The sequence below is a fragment of the Salvia hispanica genome, chromosome 5 (genome assembly GCF_023119035.1).
Source record: "Salvia hispanica cultivar TCC Black 2014 chromosome 5, UniMelb_Shisp_WGS_1.0, whole genome shotgun sequence".
In the NCBI taxonomy this organism is placed as follows: Eukaryota; Viridiplantae; Streptophyta; class Magnoliopsida; order Lamiales; family Lamiaceae; genus Salvia; species Salvia hispanica.
The window spans coordinates 871,445-890,611 of record NC_062969.1 but is presented as its reverse complement, the minus strand read 5'-3'; the positions used below and the strand labels follow the sequence as shown (position 1 = coordinate 890,611).

Below are 19,167 nucleotides of genomic sequence, written 5' to 3'. Positions count from 1 at the left end.
GCTTTTATTTTTTGAGGAGATGTAGCCGCCATAGATATTCTCAGTTCAAATATTTAGGATAGTTCTTCATACTTATTTTCTGTCCCCAAATAATAAATTTATTAGAAATTGGTTGTGTGTGTATAGGGAGATCAGATGTCCTTTCTCTCAAAGGGGCTGCGAAAATATAAAGCTTCGTTCGGTACCATAAAATTGAACCTGGAATTTGAACTGGTAGCTTTAAATTCCAAATTCATGTTTCGTACCCCAAAATATTTAGATTTAAAATTGCATTACAATTTGAATTCCTCTCGATTCCATAATTTGAATTACTCTCGATTCCATAATTTAAATTACAAATCTAAAGTAGATGACTGAAATTCTAAATATTAATAAAATTATAAAATTGAACACTTTCACACACTGGCCACGTTGCACTTTCACAAATCTAAAGAAATGTAAATTACTTAAAGGAACAGAGGGGGTAATATATAACCTTAAATAAAACAGAACAGAAACAGAAATATAGGTATCAACTAAAATAAATCAACAAAATATGTAACCAGAAATAAAACAAATATAGAACGGGAATGTAGCCGCACTAGAAGATAACATTTGTACAAATAGAGTAGATTTGGGCAACTAGCTGCGCTAGAAGTTAGCTATGTATAAATAGAGTAAATATGGGCAACTAGCCGCACAAGAAGATAACAATGAATAAATAGAGTAGATATTGGCAACTAGCTGCAATAGAAGTTAACTATGTACATACAGAGTTGTTAAATGAAACAATTCACACACAATTCACATCTGAAGTGGATTGTGTTTCTTTCTACTCCTTCCGCCTCATAGAAATGGACCATATTTCCTTTTTCGTTCGCTCATACAAATAGTCCATATCCATCTATGATAACATTTTTCTCCTTCTCTTTTACTTTACTCCCTCCGTCTCTCAAATTTTGTCACAGTTTGATCGGACACGGATTTTAAGAAATGTAATAGAAAGTGAGTTGAAAAAGTTGGTAAGATGTAAGTCCTACTTTTAAAGTATTAATTTTATAATAAAATGTGAGTGAGAATAAGTTGGTGGAATATGGGATCCACTACCAAAAATGGTAAAAGGTGAAATGTGACAAATTTTGTGGGATAGACGGAAATGGAAAAATGTGACGAAATTTCAGGGATGGAGGAAGTATTATTTATGAGCCCCACTATTCACTACACAATTTCAACTACTTTTCCTCCTTCTCTTCTATTTTACCAATTATACATTAAAACCCGTGTCCATACGAAATGGCCTATTTCTATGACCAAATGCAAACTCTAAATATTCTATAAACTCCAAACTATGATCTGGACCGTTAGAAAATCTCAACAGATGACAAAATAACATCAATAAAAATATCAACACAATGTCACGTTGACACCATATTGACATTGCGGTCAGGGGCGGACATCTCATAGAGAGGGTGGGGCTTAAGCCCTTACCCAAATGCCTATTTTAATATTTTTTTCATAAACAAAATTTTTGAACTTTTTGAAAATTGAGTTCAGCCTTTGCCAAGTTAATGCTATGGAAGATTAAATGGAAAGGATAAAAAGGGCTGAGTTGAAATTTCTCAAATTGCAAAGTAAACAGCCATAGTTGGTTTCAGATGTCTAAAGAAGACGAAGATACTTGCCAATTACAATGAAATAATAATATAGTAATATCATTACTTGGAGTATGGAACTTGTTTGGGTTTTGGTCTTGGTAAATGTAAAATGACATAAAATGGGCCTAATACTCTCACGGTCACTCGTGTTTATGTGAGTATATATAAATTTTATTTCAAATTATAATTCTTTATTTTCTTTCTATCGGCATCTGGTTAGTTTTTTTTTCCAAAAAAGTTACTTATTCATAATAAAATACAATAATTATTGGTTAATGGACAAAGAGAATAAAAATAGGACGTTTAAAACTTGATGGCAGATAGAGGGAATATACAGTGGAGCCCTTACTCCAAAAAATTTCTGCGTCCGTCCCTGATTGAGTTGACATCAAAGTTGACGTTGTATTGATAGTGTATTGAAAAGTTTGGAATTTATACAAAGTTTGCATTTTATCACTGCCATATATAGGGAGATGATCAAAACAAGTATGTGTTTAAATCCAGAAATGCAGCCCAAATCTTGACCCTAGGATTAGATGATCTAATGGTCAATAATTAATCCAAAATACGGAAGATCATAATTAAGTAGTTTTAGGTCATATTATAATATTTGGGTTTATGTCATATTAAGATCATTTTAGGTCATGCTTTGTTAGCATGACCTAAAAATAAACTAACTATGACCTAAAAATGCCCTACGTATGATATGGTTCTGCGTTTCTGTATTTAAATCTGGTCTTCATAGATCAAAACCCACCATATATATATATATATATATATATATATATAGGGAGATGATCAAAACAAGTATGTGTTTAAATCCAGAAATGCAGCCCAAATCTTGGCCCTAGGATTAGATGATCTAATGGTCAATAATTAACCCAAAACACGGAAGGTCATAATTAAGTAGTTTTAGGTCATATTATAAGATTTGGGTTTATGTCATGTTAAGATCATTTTAGGTCATGCTTTGTTAGCATGACCTAAAAATAAACTAACTATGACCTAAAAATGCCTTACGTATGACCGTGTTCTGCATTTCTGTATTTAAATCTGGTCTTTATAGATCAAAACCCTATATATATATATATATATATACTTGTAGCATGACAACATTAATCCTCACCAATTTTTCAATCTCTCAACAATGGTTGACCTAATTACAACCGCTGCTGCTCTCATTCTCCCTGCCATCTTCGTCTTTTTGTTGAATAAATGGAAGAAATCCAGAAATAGCAGACCAATCAAACTGCCACCTGGCCCGAGAAAACTTCCTATAATCGGAAATCTGCACCAAATCAGCAATCCTCCCTTCCGCTGCTTCAGAGCTCTATCCAACCAGTACGGCCCCTTAATGCACCTCAAGCTCGGCGAGTCCACCGTCGTCGTCGTCTCGTCGCCTGATTTGGCGAAGCAAATGCTTAAAGATCTCGACCCCAGCTTCGCGGACAAGCCGCGGACCGTGGTGGCCGAGATCATGCTGTACCGGTCCAGCGACATCGGCTTCAGCCCCTACGGCGACTACTGGCGCCAGATGCGGAAGCTCTGCATCAACGAACTTCTCAGCCCGAAAATGGTGCGACTCTTCCAATCCATCCGGACTGACCAGGCCGCTCGGTTGATCACTTCCTTGCGGGAATCTTCTGGAAACTCCGTGAATTTTACGGAGAAGATCTTCAACCACTCCAGCTCCATCACTTGCCGGGCCGCGTATGGCAGCGTCTGCGAGGATAATGAGACGCTGATCAAGCTGATGGCTGACACGATTCGGATGAGCGGAGGCTTTGAGATTACGGATCTGTTCCCCTCGTCCGGAATCGTCGGCTCGCTGAGCTGGACCAAGCGGCGGCTCTGGATGATGAGGCGCAAGCTCGATGTGATTCTGGATGATGTGATCGAGCGGCATAAGAGAAATCGGGTGGAGAGTGAAGGCGGGGGAGGCCGGAGATTGGGGAATTCGGAGTTTGGGAGTGAGGATTTGGTTGATGTATTTCTTAGGGTTCAGGAGGAAGGCCAGCTGGAGTTTCCCATCGACAACGACAACATCAAGGCTGTCTTGTTTGTAAGTTGATAAGTACTACCTCCGTCCCCCAAATTTTGATACAGTTTACCATTTTGGTCCGTCCCTGAAAATTTGACACACTTCACTTTTACCATTTTTGGTAGTGGACCTCATATCCTTCTAACTTATTCCTACTAACATTTTATTATAAAATTAATACTTTAAAAGTAGGACCCACATCCCACCAACCAACTCTGATGTGCAATATTATTTGTTTCAGTATAATAGCGACGAGACTTATATAGTGATTTTAGTTCCCTTTGCACTTGTATGCAATATTATCTGTTTCATTTGCCAACATAAATAAGCACATGATTGGATTTTTGCTATGTGTAGGATATGTTCGCAGCTGGAACCGAAACTTCAGCATCAACTATTGATTGGACAATGGTAGAACTACTGAGACACCCTGAAGTGATGGCCAAGGCACAAGCTGAGCTAAGACAAGCCTTGAAAGGAAACACTGTTGAACAAAACGACGTCGTTTCTAATCTGAAGTATCTAAAACTAGTGATCAAAGAGACACTGAGGCTGCACCCTCCGCTTCCAATGCTGCCTAGAGCATGCAAAAAGGAATGTACGATCAACGGATACACCATACCTGCCGGAGAAAAAGTGATGATAAATCATTGGGCGATGCAGAGGGACCCGAGCTATTGGAAAGATCCAGAGATGTTTAAACCCGAGAGATTTGAAGATCAACCTTTGGATTATGTAGGTGGTGATTGTCATTTTCTGCCGTTTGGAGCTGGAAAAAGAATGTGCCCCGGGATGATGTTTGGTTTGGCTGCTGTGGAGTCAACTTTAATACAATTGCTCTACAACTTCAATTGGAAACTTCCAGAATGTGTCAGGGCTGAGGATCTAGACATGACTGAAAATAATGGGATAACGGCGGCAAGGAAACACAATTTATTTGTGGTCGCCACTCCGTATAATTAATGTAACACATCCTATTATTGAGAATAACTATTAGATCCATAATGTCTTGTTTAAGTAAAATAAACAAGTATAGTTATGTAACACTTGCTATTGTTGAGAACAATTTTTAAATCCACTATGTATTTTGCCAAGGAACTGTGAAAATGTATGAAATATGATTGAATTGTGTTGTATTTATAGATAGAAAATGATTATTAAATAATAACATATTAGTAATTTTTATTTTTTAAAATGACTTTTGGTCCGGCCCGAGGCCTAGCAATGCGGACCGCATTCGAGGCTGGACTGCACTGCAAACGCGGATTCATACCGCTTAACGGTCCCAGATCCTGCCAAAGCCCGGCCCTGCACCCCTTACCCAACAACGCCCCGGCTCGGACCGCACTTTTGGTAATGCGGTCTGACCACTCACCCCTCTGAATTAGTGTAGTAAGTTAGCATTTAGCACTCTTTTTGTGGGTAATGATTTTCCACCTTTATATATAGAAATTGGGCCTGTTAATAAGGCCCATTAAGAGGCTCGTCTATATTACGTGATGAAAAATCCAGCCGAAGCCCATGTCCAATATAGGTTGCTTTATTCAACAATATTAAAAGATGATTTCAAATTCATTTTTGCTTGGGCTGGAAATGGTTTAATGGGCTCAAGAATCGAACACCTAAAACAACAAAAAAAATCATTATTCGTATATTTAAAACAATTGATTAAAATCGAATGTGTCAAACATTTAATCGAATGGAAAAATGGACGAAGCAGCTGATCAAATAATAGTAGTTTAATTATTTCACATTATATTTTCAGATTTTTTTTAAATTCTGATTTTGCGGTTCAAATTTAGTTATAAGAAGTTTATGTTTATGGACATTTCGAGTCGCTACAGAAATTAACAAAGCAATTTAAAAGAAAACTAATTAAAAAGAAAAGTTTGGTTGTGGATTGATTAGTCTTAGTTGTTACCTCTCGATTAATCACCTTATACTTTTCTTAGTATTATGTAAAAATTTAATATTTGAAGATAATTAATTAAAATAATATATTTTGATTATTGGGATGTGTCCAAATTCAAATCGACACGCATTCACACTGAAATATTTCAATTCAATGGCATAAATGATAAACTCTCGAATATCGACAGTATATAAAATAAAAATAAGGTAAGTAGCTATAAATCAGGTGCAATCCATGTGAAATATTATGGATTAATACTAAAATAATTTGAATACCGTGACGATGAATAGTCTCAATTTGAGGAGGACAAACCATGTTCATGAAAAACATGCAAAGTACACAAAATGATATGTGAATTTGGACTAAGGTCACGTCTCAAATCAAAATCATTTCTTTCTTTCTATATTCTTTATTTATTATTTTCCATTTTGGATTAGTTATTTATACAATAGTTATACTCAAATTTAATACTTAATCCATCCCCTATAAATAGACTGGTTTTACCAATTTTTATCGCCCCTTAAAATTAGACTAGTACTCCTACTAGATAAGAAATTTTAATCAATTCAACACTAGTAATAGTAATAATATGCACCACATAATCCATTAACATTACTTCTATTACATTTTCTTCTTTTCTATTTTATTTTACCAATTGCATATTAAAATCTATGCTATTTCATAACGTGCTATTTCTAATAAAACCCATAGTATTAAATTTCGGTTACCAAAAATAGTTTGAAAGTTGTTGTCACGAATTTGGATTCTTGTACTGCATACCACTAGAAAAGCTATCGCCAAGATCTTTACAACAATACCTTTTTACATAAGACTCTAGAGAATCAAATCACTGGCATCTAACAAAAAAACCCAAATTCTAAAAAACTATGAATCCTGACAAAAATTCAAAGACGATTAAAAATAAAAATTTAGATATAATTCATGTATCTACAGAAAAATAATATTTTTATTTTTTAATTCCGAATTTCGTTAGTGAATACCTTAATTATTAGAAGTCCCGTGTTTAATCTAAAAGTGTGCGCTCTCAATTGTATCTTTCTAGCGAAATCCATAGTATTGTACTCCCTCCGTCCCATTAAAAATGCAACGTTTTCCTTTTTTAGTTGTTCCATTAAAAATGAAACGTTTCCTTAAATGGAAACAACTCTATCTCTACTTTTTCATCTTTCTTACTTTACTCTCTCTTCATTAACTCACAAAACAACATTACATAAAATTCCATGCCGATTCTCAAATGTTGCATTTTAAGTCGGACGGAGGGAGTATTAAATTTAGGCTCAAAAGGTTCTTCTCACGAATTTAGATTCATGTACCATGTACCATTAGAAAGATATCGTCAGGACACTAATTACAACAACACCTTCAACTTTTACATCGTACCCTAGAGAAGCGAATTATTGCCGCAACAAAATTCCAAAAAACAAAAATTCCCAATGAAAAAATTAGTCGATTAAAAACCACGATAAAATATACAATTCGTGCATTTACAGAGAAATAATACTTTTATTTTATTCCATAAGTTGGGAATAAGGCGCGTTTTACTAATACATTCAAACTTTTACATCAAACTCTAGAGAATTGAATTATTGGCCGCCAAAGAAATTCTAAATTCCAAAGTCCCAACAAAAATCAAAATTCAGGTACAATTCCTGTATTTACTGAGAAATTACTTTTATTTTATTTCATAAGTGTGAATAAGGCGCGTTTTACTAATTCATTCAACTTTTACATCAGACTCCAGAAAATTGAATTATTGGCTGCCAAAGATATTTTAAATTCCCAAGTCCCGACAAAAAATCAGGATCGATTAAAAATCAAAATTCGGGTACAAATTCATGTATTTACAAACAAATAATATTCTAATTTTCCAAGTTAGAAATAAGGGTAGTTTTATTAATTCCCAAAAAAAAACAAAAATTTGTAAATGGATGAGCATTTAACAAGGGTCCGAACTATAAGGTTTCACCTATAAATTGCCACCTCTCTCACTCTCTCACACCAGCCACCATTTTCCCCCTTACTCAAGTTTGGTCCCAAATCAAACATCTCTCTCTTTCTCTCTCCACAATCTTTAGATGGCGCCGGATGTCTGCGAAGGGCCGAGGAATTCGAGCAAGTACGCGTTGAAGAAGGGGCCGTGGACGGCCGCAGAGGACTTGCTGCTGTTGGAGTACGTGAAGAAGCACGGAGAAGGGAACTGGAACGCGGTGCAAAGAAACTCCGGGCTGATGCGATGCGGGAAGAGCTGCCGGCTGAGATGGGCTAATCATTTGAGGCCTCATCTTAAGAAGGGAGCTTTCTCTTCTGAGGAGGAACGCCTCATCGTTGAGCTTCATGCTAAGATGGGAAATAAATGGGCTCGCATGGCTTCTGAGGTCCCTCTCTTCTCTCTCTCTCTATATATATGTGTGTGTGTGTGTGTGTTTGGGTGAAGGGTAGGTCTTTCTCATTTTTTATTTTTTGGTAATTGTAACATTTTTATGTATTTTATGAGTGAATTTATTGAAAATCAAGCAAAATTTGTTAAACCATGTGTGTTTGGGTGAAGGGTAGTTCTTTCTCATTTTTTTATTTTTTGGTAATTGTAACATTTTTATGTGTTTTTTTGAGTGAATTTATTGAAAATCAAGCAAAATTTGTTAAACCATGTATGTTTGGGTGAAGGGTAGTTCTTTCTCATTTTTTATTTTTTGGTGATTGTAACATTTCTATGTATTTCTTGAGTGAATTTGCTGAAAATCAAGCAAAATTTGTTGAACCATGTGTGATGTGTGTTTGAGTGATGGCCAACTCTTTCACAAAGATCATAGTTGTTCGAACCTGAGACCTTTGAGTTTTCCGATTTTAACTATTTTATTGTTAGGCCAACAACACAAATAGAGGTTTCTTTTAATTATATGTGTGTTTGGGTTGAAGGTTTTCGTATTTTAACTATTTTATCACTAAGCTAATAGATGGTTAAACTTAAAAGTAATACAAATTCTGAGAATAGCCAAAATTCCAGATTCGATATAGAACGCTTTAGCCTTTTCTCATTCGTTCCCATCCAATCACGAAATCTTTGGTTTCTGGAATCATAAGATATTAAAATATTTTTTCGAAATTATCAGAGAGTTGTTAGCACGAATTTTTGTTTCTTTGTATGCAATGCATAGGGAACACCTTTTTTATTCAAAAATACTATAAATATGAAAATTAATTTATTAAATTTTCCATGAAAAAACAACAGCTTCCGGGGAGGACAGACAACGAGATCAAAAACTACTGGAACACGAGGCTAAAGCGGCGACAACGCGCAGGACTACCGATCTACCCTCGCGACATAGAGCAAGAGCACCCCAAGCGCCACAACCCGTCCCGAGGAGCCACGCCTCATTCGCTCTCGTCTCTCCTCGCCGGGTCCCACCCCCGGGGCCCGTCTCCGTTGATCACCTTCGCAAAGCCGCTCTACACCAACAACCACCATCTCAAGCTCTACCAAGACAGCAACGGCGCCCTATCGCTGTCGCTCGACGCCTCGAATCCGATCATGTCTTCATCCACTTTCCTCAATCAAGGACTAGTGAATCAATTGCCGATCATCAGTTCAATTGTTCAATTCAATTCTCTAAATCAAGTGAATTATGGAATGGGGGCTCTAGGGTTTCCTTCAGTCCAATCGCCGCCGCCGCAGCCGCCTGCGGCGGCGGCAGCCTTGACTCCGGCGGCGTCGTCGAGCGATGCAGCGGAGGAGTTTGAGGCGGTGGAGAGGAGTAGAAGCGGGCTGTTGGAGGATTTGTTTGGGGAATCTCGAGCTTATTGTGGAAAAAGGAAAGAGGGTTTTATTGGAAATTTGCATGAAGAAGAAGAAGAAGAAGGTTTTGATTTTGGGCATGGCGTTTCGAGCTCGAATGAGAGCTATGAAGGTATAATTAATCCTTTTTATTAGGTTAATTTGGTTTAGTTTCTAGTTTTGGACTTGATGGGATTGTTTCTACCTCTTTTGTTTATGATCTTATTTATATTAAAAAGAATAAAAAACAAAGTTTAGAGTGTGATATTGTTTTTAATCTATTTTCTTTATGTTGAATTAATTGCTTTTCATCATTTTTGGTTTTGATTTTTGTTTTAGTCTTGATTTTTATTTGATTTGATGATTAATTATAAGGTTTGTGTTATCTAATTGGAATTTGAGATTATATTATTATTTTTAAATTTTGAGGTTTTACTTGATGATTTGGGTAAATAATTGTGATTTTATGCTATCTTTACATGTGTTAAATGATTAAATGTCCTTAGGGTTGAATTTCTAATAAACATTTTGTAGTAGCCACTAAAATGATTAATTCAATGTGGTATGTGGTGTTTCAGTTACGACAACTTAATCGGTAATATGTTTTCCCTTTAAACTATAAGTTGGAAGTTCGATTTATCACGACAACAAAGTAAATAAAGAACCATCATTAATCATTTAAAATAATAATAATAATAATAATAATAATAATAATAATAATTATAATAATAATAATAATAATGACATGTCTAAGGCCGAAAATAATGAATATATTTGGGGTTATAGATCCTACACGAGGCTGTCTTTATGCACATAATGAAGCACAAATTTTTTCGTCAATGGAAAATAGTTGGCGAATGTGAATATGTATTTAAATCAATTTGCCAAATATAGTAACCGCTAAAATCTATCGTTCGTGTTTAGAGAATGTCACTTATCGTGCCACCCTATAGCATCAATGATGTTGCGGTACGGTTGTGGCTTTGCTTTTGACAAAATCGGCCCATTCTGATACGTCACGGATAATCTTACATTTAATTGAAAAGTTGAACCACGTAAGAGGATCAATCTACTTATATAATTCAAATCAAATTGAACATATTGACAATGGTGGCAATCTTAAATCTATTAGCGAGTAACTTTTAGGCACGAATATTTAAGAGAGTTGAAAATTCATGTAAAAGTGTTTGAGTGCTAAAGTTGTGCAAGTGGAGTTGTTATGCAAAAATAAACAGATTGATAATAGGACAAGCTAAAAAGCAAAATTTATCGTTATTAATGGAACGCCGTTGTTTGGGCATTGTTTATTTGTTTGTAATGTATGGCTCGGCACAGGCCCGGAAGAGAAGGATTCCGAAGAAGGCATAACTCCGGTAGACGACGAACTAATGAACCTTCTAGACAATTTTCCACTATCTAATAAATAAAATAAATATATAATATAAAATAAATTATGTTAAATATGAAATAAACAAGAGGGAGTATATAATAAATTCTTTTCTTTTAAATTCATCACTCAAATACAACATTTACCTCGAAATAGAGGGAGTATATAATAAATTCATTTCTAATAACAGATGCCATGAATACAACATTTACCTCGAAATAGAGGGAGTATATAATAAATTCATTTCTTATATGAGATGCCATATTCAATTTTTATTCATATTAGTTCATCCATGGAACCATATGGCCTTGTGAGTTGCAAGCATCTACCATAAGTATTAAAAATCAACATTCTCAATTATTTCGTACTAATTTATTTATAGTTGATAGTAAGACTACTAAATTTTTTATTATGTCCAAAAAGTGTGAACAATTAAGATTGTAAGTATTATTTACCTAAATACATGTTTTATTATATTTATAAATCGACAGTGACATATGTTAGTAGTACAATTTTAAAAAAAAAAACAGTATGCGCGCATATGATATATTTTGGTAGTCATTAATTTAATTCTTTGCCCAACTACATAAGAAGCATCACATTCAATGAAATACAACAAATATGAAAATGATAAAATAGTGTATAAATTCCAGTTGGATACTATCATACACAATTTAAATAAAATTGGAAGTCTACTTTTATCCGCAATCTCGCAAAAATACAGCACCTTGTCTCGCTATATTTAGAAATTCTCTTCCAAATTATAATTTTTTGTGAGCTTTTTCATCCATATTATGTTAATTAATCTCAAAGGCTCAGAGCTGTTATTGGATTTGGACCAATAACAATACTTTTCTCAATATTAAGAAGTATATACTCCATATTAACATATTTTTATAGTTCGTCAATAAAATGCAGAAGTATAAAATTTTATAACGTTTTCTAAATAAAAAAGGGATCACGCAGGCCATACCATTGCGATCTTCTCTCTCTTTCTCAGCTATTATGATAATTAAAAAGGAATTAAATATTCTGCCAAAAAATAGAATTAAACAAAATATGAGGCTTATGTTATGGGTGATCGAAGCATCTTTCACGTATATGCATTGTATTTTAGTACTTTAATTTGCCAAATTTTAGAAAAAAGCCTACTCGATACTACGTCATGCCCATAATTTCACCAAAAAAGCAGAAAATCGAGGGTTTATCCCATTACGAAATCAAGTTTGTCTAATATGACCACATTGTGGCTATCGATATATATGAATATATTAATTAAATACTATCTAATTAATTTGGGTGGTTCGTAATTGGATTATAAAATTATACAATTGTTTGTAACTTTCTTTTTAAATTAGATTAATATATCATAGTGTAGGGATGTCAATTCAACCCGAAACCCGTGGGCCGGCCCGAACAACCCGGTAATATGAGCGGATTAGGGTTGTAATTTTATTACCCGAGTACAAAACGGACTAAACGGGTTGGCCCGAATGGGTTGACGGGTTAAACGGGTTGGCCCGAATGGATTGCGGGTCGGCCCGATGAGTTTTAATTATAAAATATTAAGTTTTAGGGGTTTTTTATATTTTTGAATCCTCAATCTTCATTCTATACAATCATTAGTCTTATTTAATTTTCATTCTACACTTTTCCACTCGATCCCACAATATCAACTTTCAAGTTCCATATTAACTCATTATTGCACCGTAATGTCTTGCCACCACCAAAGTCAATCAAGAAAAAATTAAGAACTTACCCAAAAATCTTAATATGTTTATCATTTTAATAATGATTCATGTAAGATATGATTTTTAATTTTCATAAAGAATTAGTTACAAGCAATGCCATAATAATGACACAAACACAAACTTTAATTTATATTGTAGTTGATCGAGATGAAAGGCTTCTTTTCAAGTATTATTGAAGAAAATTATGAAAATTTGAAGATTTTATATGAATCTAAACTAAAAAGAAAAAAGTACCTAAAATTTAAAATCATTTATAGAAGAAAATTTTGATACAATAGATTATTTTCGAAAGCTTTTAGGTCCGAATAGCCCGATGGATTAACCCGAAACCCGACGGGTTAGGGTTAGGGTTGAAAATTTATGACCCGAAAAATCCATAACCCGAACGGCCCGGCGACTCGAGTGAGCTGGCCCGAACCCGAACGGGTTAACCCGATTGACATCCCTACCGTAGTGAAATATTATTCTTATTACACATTAGGAATATAACAGACAAAAAACAAATATTATAAGATCGTATACGCATAAGATTATTGGAAAGTGTGCATAATAGTATATGTATACGAAACAAAAGAAACAGGAAATTACTAATATAAGTATAATAACTTGATCGAAAAGGGATAGAACTATAGAAGAGAAACAAGTGGGGGAAGTATATAATAATTTCAGGCTTCTCCATATTTCATTCATATCCAAAAATAGATATATGGGCTGTCAGAGAAGCTCTTTTCCATATCAAAATTTAAAATAAATTACATTTAGGATTTCAATATATTTATTTTTTTTGCAAATCAGTCTCAGCTGATTTTGTATGACTCCTAATTATAAACTTAACCAACAAATTGCAAAGTAGTGGACGTTGGTGGGGTAAGTTTGGACAGCCTATATTTTCCAATGAAATAAAAGGTTTGTGATTAGTACGCTAATCTAATTTACATATATAACCTTCTCCATATTTTCATTGATTAAAAAAATAATACTCCCTCCGTCCCGAGATATTAGAACTCTTTCTTTTGGGCACATGAATATAGGAGATGTTGTTTAGTGGTGTAAATGGAGTTGGTAGTAAAGTAAATTTTTTACCATAAATAAAAATGACTCAAATATGTTGGGACATTCGAAAAAGAAATAAGAGTCTAATATCCTAAGACGAAGAGAGTAATACTTTAAGATCAGTCATAATAAATGGTCACTTAGTTACAATGAAAACGATGCTTTTAAGCCAATTCTGATTGTATTAATAAATGTTATAAAATGGAGTAATAAAACACATCATTGATCTAGAGGCAACTATTAGTATTTTCTCAAGAAAATTGATCATTTTAGTTTTTGCCTCATTTTAAGCCAAGATCCATGCCCCCACCCAATTTGCATGAATCATAAACTTAATTTAAATTAAAATTCCTCAATTTATACTATTAAATGCAACACAATTGTGACACTCACACGATTAGCATCTTCACTTAATTATGGACCCTTGTTCCCACGACTTTTTCTCAGTATTAACGCAACGAGATCCTCAATTTTCACAGGCATTAAATTATGTCCTTATAAATATTGTAGTAGTTACAAAAATTTGAAATTTATTTTATTCAGTTAGGGTGTAAAAAATAGTAAAACCAAATATAGGAAAAATGCAATAAACTGTAATACATTCATATGTTAATGTCTAGCATCATCAAAGATCTGTTACATTACAACAACAGGCAAAGATATTTCTTTGCCGAAAGGTGTCAAAAATACCGACTAGTTTTAGCAATTCGTTCATCAAAAGGAAACACTAACCGAACGACACGACAAAATCCTAAAATTTTCCAGCAGACCTGATGAAACTCAAGTCACAAACAGGAATCTCAGATCAGCTTCTGTTAATTTGGCCAGTGCCTCCGAACATCCACCTACCGTGCTGCATTCAGAGTAACACGACTCGGTAAGAATACCAGTGGTTGAGTCGAAGAAGATTTAAGGATGAATCATCAAACAAAGAAGTAAATCTGATTCCTTTACATGTAAGAGAGTATCGACTTACCCCTCGAATACTAATTCCTTCTTCTCCTGCAACTTTAAGATCCTCTCCTCAACGGTGTTTTCAATAATAAACCTCACAATCCTTAAACAGAAGAAACAGAAAATGAAGATTAGAACCAATGTAAAACGTATATGTAAACATGTGTATTCTAAGTGCACAGCTCATTCAACATACCTTATTGGTTTGAATTGGCCTATTCGATGAATTCTGTCTTGCGCCTGCCGCTCCACAGCAGGATTCCACCATGGATCCATCAAGAAAACCTAGTTTCTTCCCTCTGCAGTAAAGTATACTCACAATTGAGCGGTTGCAACAGATTAATCTAAAAATGTAAACTGCTGTATATACAAAACAAACAACAGAAACCAATTTTACTGAGTAAAAACAGAGCCTCTTGACACATTAACCCATGCAATGAAATATTTATCACAGTACTAGCAACATTACGTATCGAGCTACGAAATCAAAACACAGCTGATTCAACCATTCACTATTCAGCATTCAATGAGTCAAGAATATTCAGTGTCAAAACTAACATATGAAATAATGCCTGGATTGAAAATGGGAAACTGTACCATATAACAATTTAAAATTTTGCTCAAATTACAAGCTCAAGCAACATATATGCATCTTCAGTGCTTTCCATTTTTCAGAATCCATTACTTGATGAAATCTACTTCAGCTAGAATTAATGTGCTGCTTGATGGACAAACAGTTCAATTCCAGTGACTACTGAACTGTCACTTCACTATGCAACAGTTTAGAAAGTGCAACACCAATTAGAATTATAAATCCTAGGTACATAGATACAAATGTAAGATGTTGATACTGTGCAGATGAAAATGTAGATTAAAACATCCTGAGAGAGTCAGAGGTATAAATAATGTAGCAATGCACTGTTGAATTAGTGCCTCCATAGCTTAGGGATACCAGCAGTTACAACAAATTGTATTCAACTCACCACTGTGTCTTCTTCGGTGTCATTACACAAGCCACATTTTACATCAATTCCAGTATCAACTGCTTTCCCTTTCTTTCCATTGAAGTAAGAGAATATTTCACAAGGTAGGGATCAACTGCTTGCGTTTTTGTTTGATTAGTTTAAGATCAGCAGTTTGAGATATGGACGGAGTAGGGAGCCATAAAGGAATCCATATTGCAAAACCAAGATCTTAGTATAAGGATGGTCCAACAATAACCTGACGAAGGCGTCTGAGTAGATCAAATATGTGGGCATAGTTATTCAACAGTGTTCCTGCATCGACGTATCTGCCAATAAGACAAGAATATGGCATGACAAAAGTGAACCTTCATTAACCTACTTGGTAAACCTGACATTACTAGCTTATAATAATATGCTCATGACTTATATACGGAAAATCAAGAATTGATGATCCCAGCAATCGGAATAGCATGTAACTTGATTCCTGAATCAAGATACAAAAGGAAATGTAATCAAGAAATCTAGCTACACCAGCAAAACCTTTTATAGGCTAGACGAGCTGCATGAAATTAGCGGATGACAGGCCTCTTGACTACTTCCAAGCAAACGAAACTCTTAACCAGTACTACATCCAAATCTCAAAACGAGAGATGGTGAACTTAGATGGCGTACGTATTAAAGTGTGCTTGACTCTCGTTGTAGAGTGCTGTATAATAGTCTTCTTCAACAACATCGAGAGAATCTCTTCTCAATGTAACCTAAATTAGAGAAAAATTAAATAAACATAAGAAATTCAGATTGTTTGACATGAAAAACATACTCACTGTCCCATTAAAAATGAAACGTTTTCCTTTTTTGTTTGTCCCATTAAAAATGAAACGTTTCCCAAAATAGAAATAATACTCTCTCTACTTTTTCATCTTTCTTACTTTACTCTCTCTTCATTAACTCACAAAACAACACTACATAAAATCTCGTGCCGAAACCCAAATGTTTCATATTTATTGGGACGGAGGGAGTACAATTCTAGGGGGTAGCGCAAGATCATCTGCTCTGCCCTTCCTTTTACGTCTTAACACTAAGCTTTTCAGGATTTTGTGCTTTTCAGGTTTAGAAAAATACTGAAAGAATGAAAACATGGAAAAGGCTCACTACTTTCAAGCTATACCTGTAAATAAGGGTACGACAGTCGCAATCCTTGCAGAAATAATACGAGAAAGGAACTATCTGGAAAAAGCGAATCTTAAAGGAATTTCAAGCCTGTTAGTATAATACAGTAAGATAGAGGGTACTACTCTTCAACCATAACTTACAAGTGAGTAGAGCTCGCCCACACGGTTCAGAAGGGGAGTACCACTTAAAGCCCGATACAGGTTCAGAAGGGGAGTACCACTTAAAGCCCGATACAGGTTCAGAAGGGGAGTACCACTTAAAGCCCATTTGTATCTAGATTGTAGAGCAAGAACAGCTCTAGTCGTATTGCTACGTCTTTCTAATACAATGAGCCTGTAGCAGAAAAATAGTTAGTCCACGAGGAAAATATTTTCTCTATAAAGAACAATGGAAGGCTTTTGATTGATGGTCATCGCTGCTATCAGAAATTTGAATTGAAATGGACCTAATGAATTGATAAAGTGGAAAGCTAATAAAATAAGCGAAGTTCAATCAGTTGGCAAGTGAGAAAGAATTACAAATAGCACAATCATATGGATAGTGTAACGATAAACAGATGATTCACCATTTCATTGTTATTAAAGTGATTTGGATAGTTTGGGCCCATGTTTTATAGGATTCAATAAAAGAAACAACAGCATTGAAAAAATTATGCAGGTAGAAATGCTAAATGTTTCTCTTACACAAACCTAGTAATGTCGCTGGTTCCAAAAATTATATAGATGTATCAATAAATCTCTTCCAACAAAATGGATAAACAAAAATTTAATTACAGAAACATTTAATTGCAGCACAGTTAGTCACCGAAACGTTAAACACAGTCAATTAAGTACCATCATCACTCAGCACGTCAAAATCAGAAACAAGCACTCCGATTCCATACACAGAAATTGAACTTAAAATATCAGAAAACCGAAAAAAAACAAAGAAAAGGAAAGTACTTTTGGAAGAATAAGCGCCGTAGCCGTGAGAGCGAAACTTCATTCTTCAATTGATATCGAAAGGGTGTTTAAAAAAGCAGGAAATTAAAGGTGGGCAGTGGCCTACTATACCCATTTTATAAACGGTTTGAGAGAGGAGAGGAGAGTTTTTAGTATACTTTTTCAGAAAATATAATTACTCTTTTATTAGTCCATCAAAATTAGTGCTATTCGTATCGATTAAATTATTTTTATTTTTTCTCATAATTTATCCATTTAGTGTCAAAGGAAAATGAAATGAGCGCAAGACAACAACTTTTTATCTCTAACAGTAGAATACGAGGCAAAAAAATCCATTACATTAACAGCTCCGCATTAACCCTCTTAATTTCTTTAAACACTAAATTTTTAAAACTAAAGAAACCATCACCAAATAAGTTCGTAACTAATCAATTTATCGAGTAAAACATTTAAGCTCAAAACCGAAAGTGAAGGGAAATTTCGTTCTATGATAAACGAAAAAAATGTTAAGGTAGTGCACTAGACAGAGTGTGGACCATAATGAGGTCATTAGTGATATCCAAAGTAATGAGTCAGTATTTATATCTAATGTAAAAATTTGTAATGATTGCTATGGCGAATCCATGTTCCAGTCCAGATCAATTACCATTTACCTGCAAGAAAATAGAAAAATTAGCAGTATACTATTTCGGTTTTATCCAAAAACTAATTTTTTGCTTAAAAAAAGACAATTACCCCATTGTTCCCAGCAGCATGGATATTATCTTGTTCATCTTCGCTGTCACTGTCAATGTTATAGGGAACAAGAGGCAGAAAATCAGGTATAATGATCTCCACATTACCCATGGCCTCAACCTCCTGGCCACCAATAGCCCCATTGCCGTGAACCTGCCCATCATCCATGTCATCAGCTACTACTTCATTATTATCATCCTGCTCTACAGCTATGTCAACCTCCACGTCATGTAGGCCATGCTCCACCTCATTGTTATCTAGTCCGACCACATGTTGAGCCACACCATTAATTTGGTCACCGTGGTAATTCATAACCACATCGTATATCGTGGACCAGATAGTTGCTAAGCCTCCAGTGGCATGATGACCATCTTAAAAAAAAACAGAACATATTTTTATTAGCCATAAATTTGATAAAATTTAAAATTGAAAATATTAAAATTAAAATTTAGTATTCCACCATTCACTTCGGCGCACCGATTGTGAAAAGCCTGGGCTAAGTCGGGCATATTTCGTCGATACATATACTCTTCAGCCAGCGTTTGAAGTCTGAGATAATTAAAAACATAATTAAAGGAAATAAAAAATAAAGTAGCCTATCAGGAAATAATCGGTTGAATTAGTGTGAAGATACTCATAATCTAAACAGTTATGTAACAAAAGCACGTTCACAGTCAAACAAAATACATTGGAAAAAGCTCCTCAACCAGATAGTAAAAGAAATCTGAGAAAAACAACTCTAGAATCAAGAATTACTACAACCACGACATGATTATATATATATCGATAAAAAAAAATGACGTGATCATTTTCTGACTCAAATAGTAG

General features: G+C 34.7%; 4 protein-coding genes across 9 annotated transcripts; 2 read left to right on the top strand and 2 right to left on the bottom strand.

Annotated features, from left to right (window-relative positions):
• The first annotated feature begins 2,843 nt into the window (after positions 1-2,843).
• Positions 2,844-4,727, top strand: LOC125188696 (premnaspirodiene oxygenase-like). Its single transcript, XM_048085701.1, has 2 exons — positions 2,844-3,696; positions 4,033-4,727. The coding sequence occupies exons 1-2, from the start codon at positions 2,989-2,991 to the stop codon at positions 4,636-4,638; spliced, it is 1,314 nt and encodes a 437-aa protein (XP_047941658.1). The 5' UTR covers positions 2,844-2,988; the 3' UTR covers positions 4,639-4,727.
• Positions 4,728-7,618: 2,891 nt separating this feature from the next.
• Positions 7,619-9,647, top strand: LOC125190747 (transcription factor MYB97-like). Its single transcript, XM_048088128.1, has 2 exons — positions 7,619-7,983; positions 8,838-9,647. The coding sequence occupies exons 1-2, from the start codon at positions 7,684-7,686 to the stop codon at positions 9,534-9,536; spliced, it is 999 nt and encodes a 332-aa protein (XP_047944085.1). The 5' UTR covers positions 7,619-7,683; the 3' UTR covers positions 9,537-9,647.
• A 4,506-nt stretch (positions 9,648-14,153) lies between these two features.
• Positions 14,154-14,810, bottom strand: LOC125190799 (DNA repair protein RAD16-like). The gene is made up of 3 exons (XM_048088202.1): positions 14,722-14,810; positions 14,548-14,628; positions 14,154-14,424 (listed from the first exon to the last, which is right to left on the bottom strand). The coding sequence occupies exons 1-3, from the start codon at positions 14,799-14,801 to the stop codon at positions 14,352-14,354; spliced, it is 234 nt and encodes a 77-aa protein (XP_047944159.1). The 5' UTR covers positions 14,802-14,810; the 3' UTR covers positions 14,154-14,351.
• Positions 14,811-14,826: 16 nt separating this feature from the next.
• LOC125190798 (DNA repair protein RAD16-like) lies at positions 14,827-17,699 on the bottom strand. 6 transcript variants are annotated; one of them, XR_007170964.1, is made up of 6 exons: positions 17,605-17,699; positions 16,804-16,996; positions 16,659-16,732; positions 16,031-16,248; positions 15,747-15,816; positions 14,827-15,623 (listed from the first exon to the last, which is right to left on the bottom strand). XR_007170964.1 is itself a non-coding variant. In XM_048088200.1 (6 exons), exons 2-6 carry the CDS (start codon positions 16,928-16,930, stop codon positions 15,606-15,608), a joined length of 375 nt encoding a protein of 124 aa, XP_047944157.1. In that variant the 5' UTR covers positions 16,931-16,996; positions 17,605-17,699; the 3' UTR covers positions 14,827-15,605. The 6 variants fall into 6 exon arrangements, 3 of the variants coding, with proteins under 3 accessions (XP_047944157.1, XP_047944156.1, XP_047944158.1); XM_048088200.1 differs by having other exon boundaries at positions 16,163-16,248; XR_007170962.1 differs by having other exon boundaries at positions 14,827-15,816.
• Between the last annotated feature and the right edge of the window lie 1,468 nt (positions 17,700-19,167).

Bases quoted from the DNA above. Each gene is read 5' to 3' on its own strand.
- LOC125190747 (XM_048088128.1), top strand. From the start codon at position 7,684: ATGGCGCCGGATGTCTGCGAAGGGCCGAGGAATTCGAGCAAGTACGCG. The intron at 7,984-8,837 runs GTCCCTCTCTTC...AAAAAACAACAG, and splicing joins GGGCTCGCATGGCTTCTGAG to CTTCCGGGGAGGACAGACAA.
- LOC125188696 (XM_048085701.1), top strand. From the start codon at position 2,989: ATGCACCTCAAGCTCGGCGAGTCCACCGTCGTCGTCGTCTCGTCGCCT. The intron at 3,697-4,032 runs GTAAGTTGATAA...TGCTATGTGTAG, and splicing joins ACATCAAGGCTGTCTTGTTT to GATATGTTCGCAGCTGGAAC.
- LOC125190799 (XM_048088202.1), bottom strand. From the start codon at position 14,801: ATGGATCCATGGTGGAATCCTGCTGTGGAGCGGCAGGCGCAAGACAGA. The intron at 14,629-14,721 runs GTATGTTGAATG...CTTCTGTTTAAG, and splicing joins GGCCAATTCAAACCAATAAG to GATTGTGAGGTTTATTATTG. The intron at 14,425-14,547 runs GTAAGTCGATAC...CTCTGAATGCAG, and splicing joins AAGGAATTAGTATTCGAGGG to CACGGTAGGTGGATGTTCGG.
- LOC125190798 (XM_048088199.1), bottom strand. From the start codon at position 16,930: ATGGGCTTTAAGTGGTACTCCCCTTCTGAACCTGTATCGGGCTTTAAG. The intron at 16,249-16,658 runs GTATAGCTTGAA...TCTCTAATTTAG, and splicing joins TGTCGTACCCTTATTTACAG to GTTACATTGAGAAGAGATTC. The intron at 15,817-16,162 runs GTACGCCATCTA...TCTTATTGGCAG, and splicing joins AGTCAAGCACACTTTAATAC to ATACGTCGATGCAGGAACAC.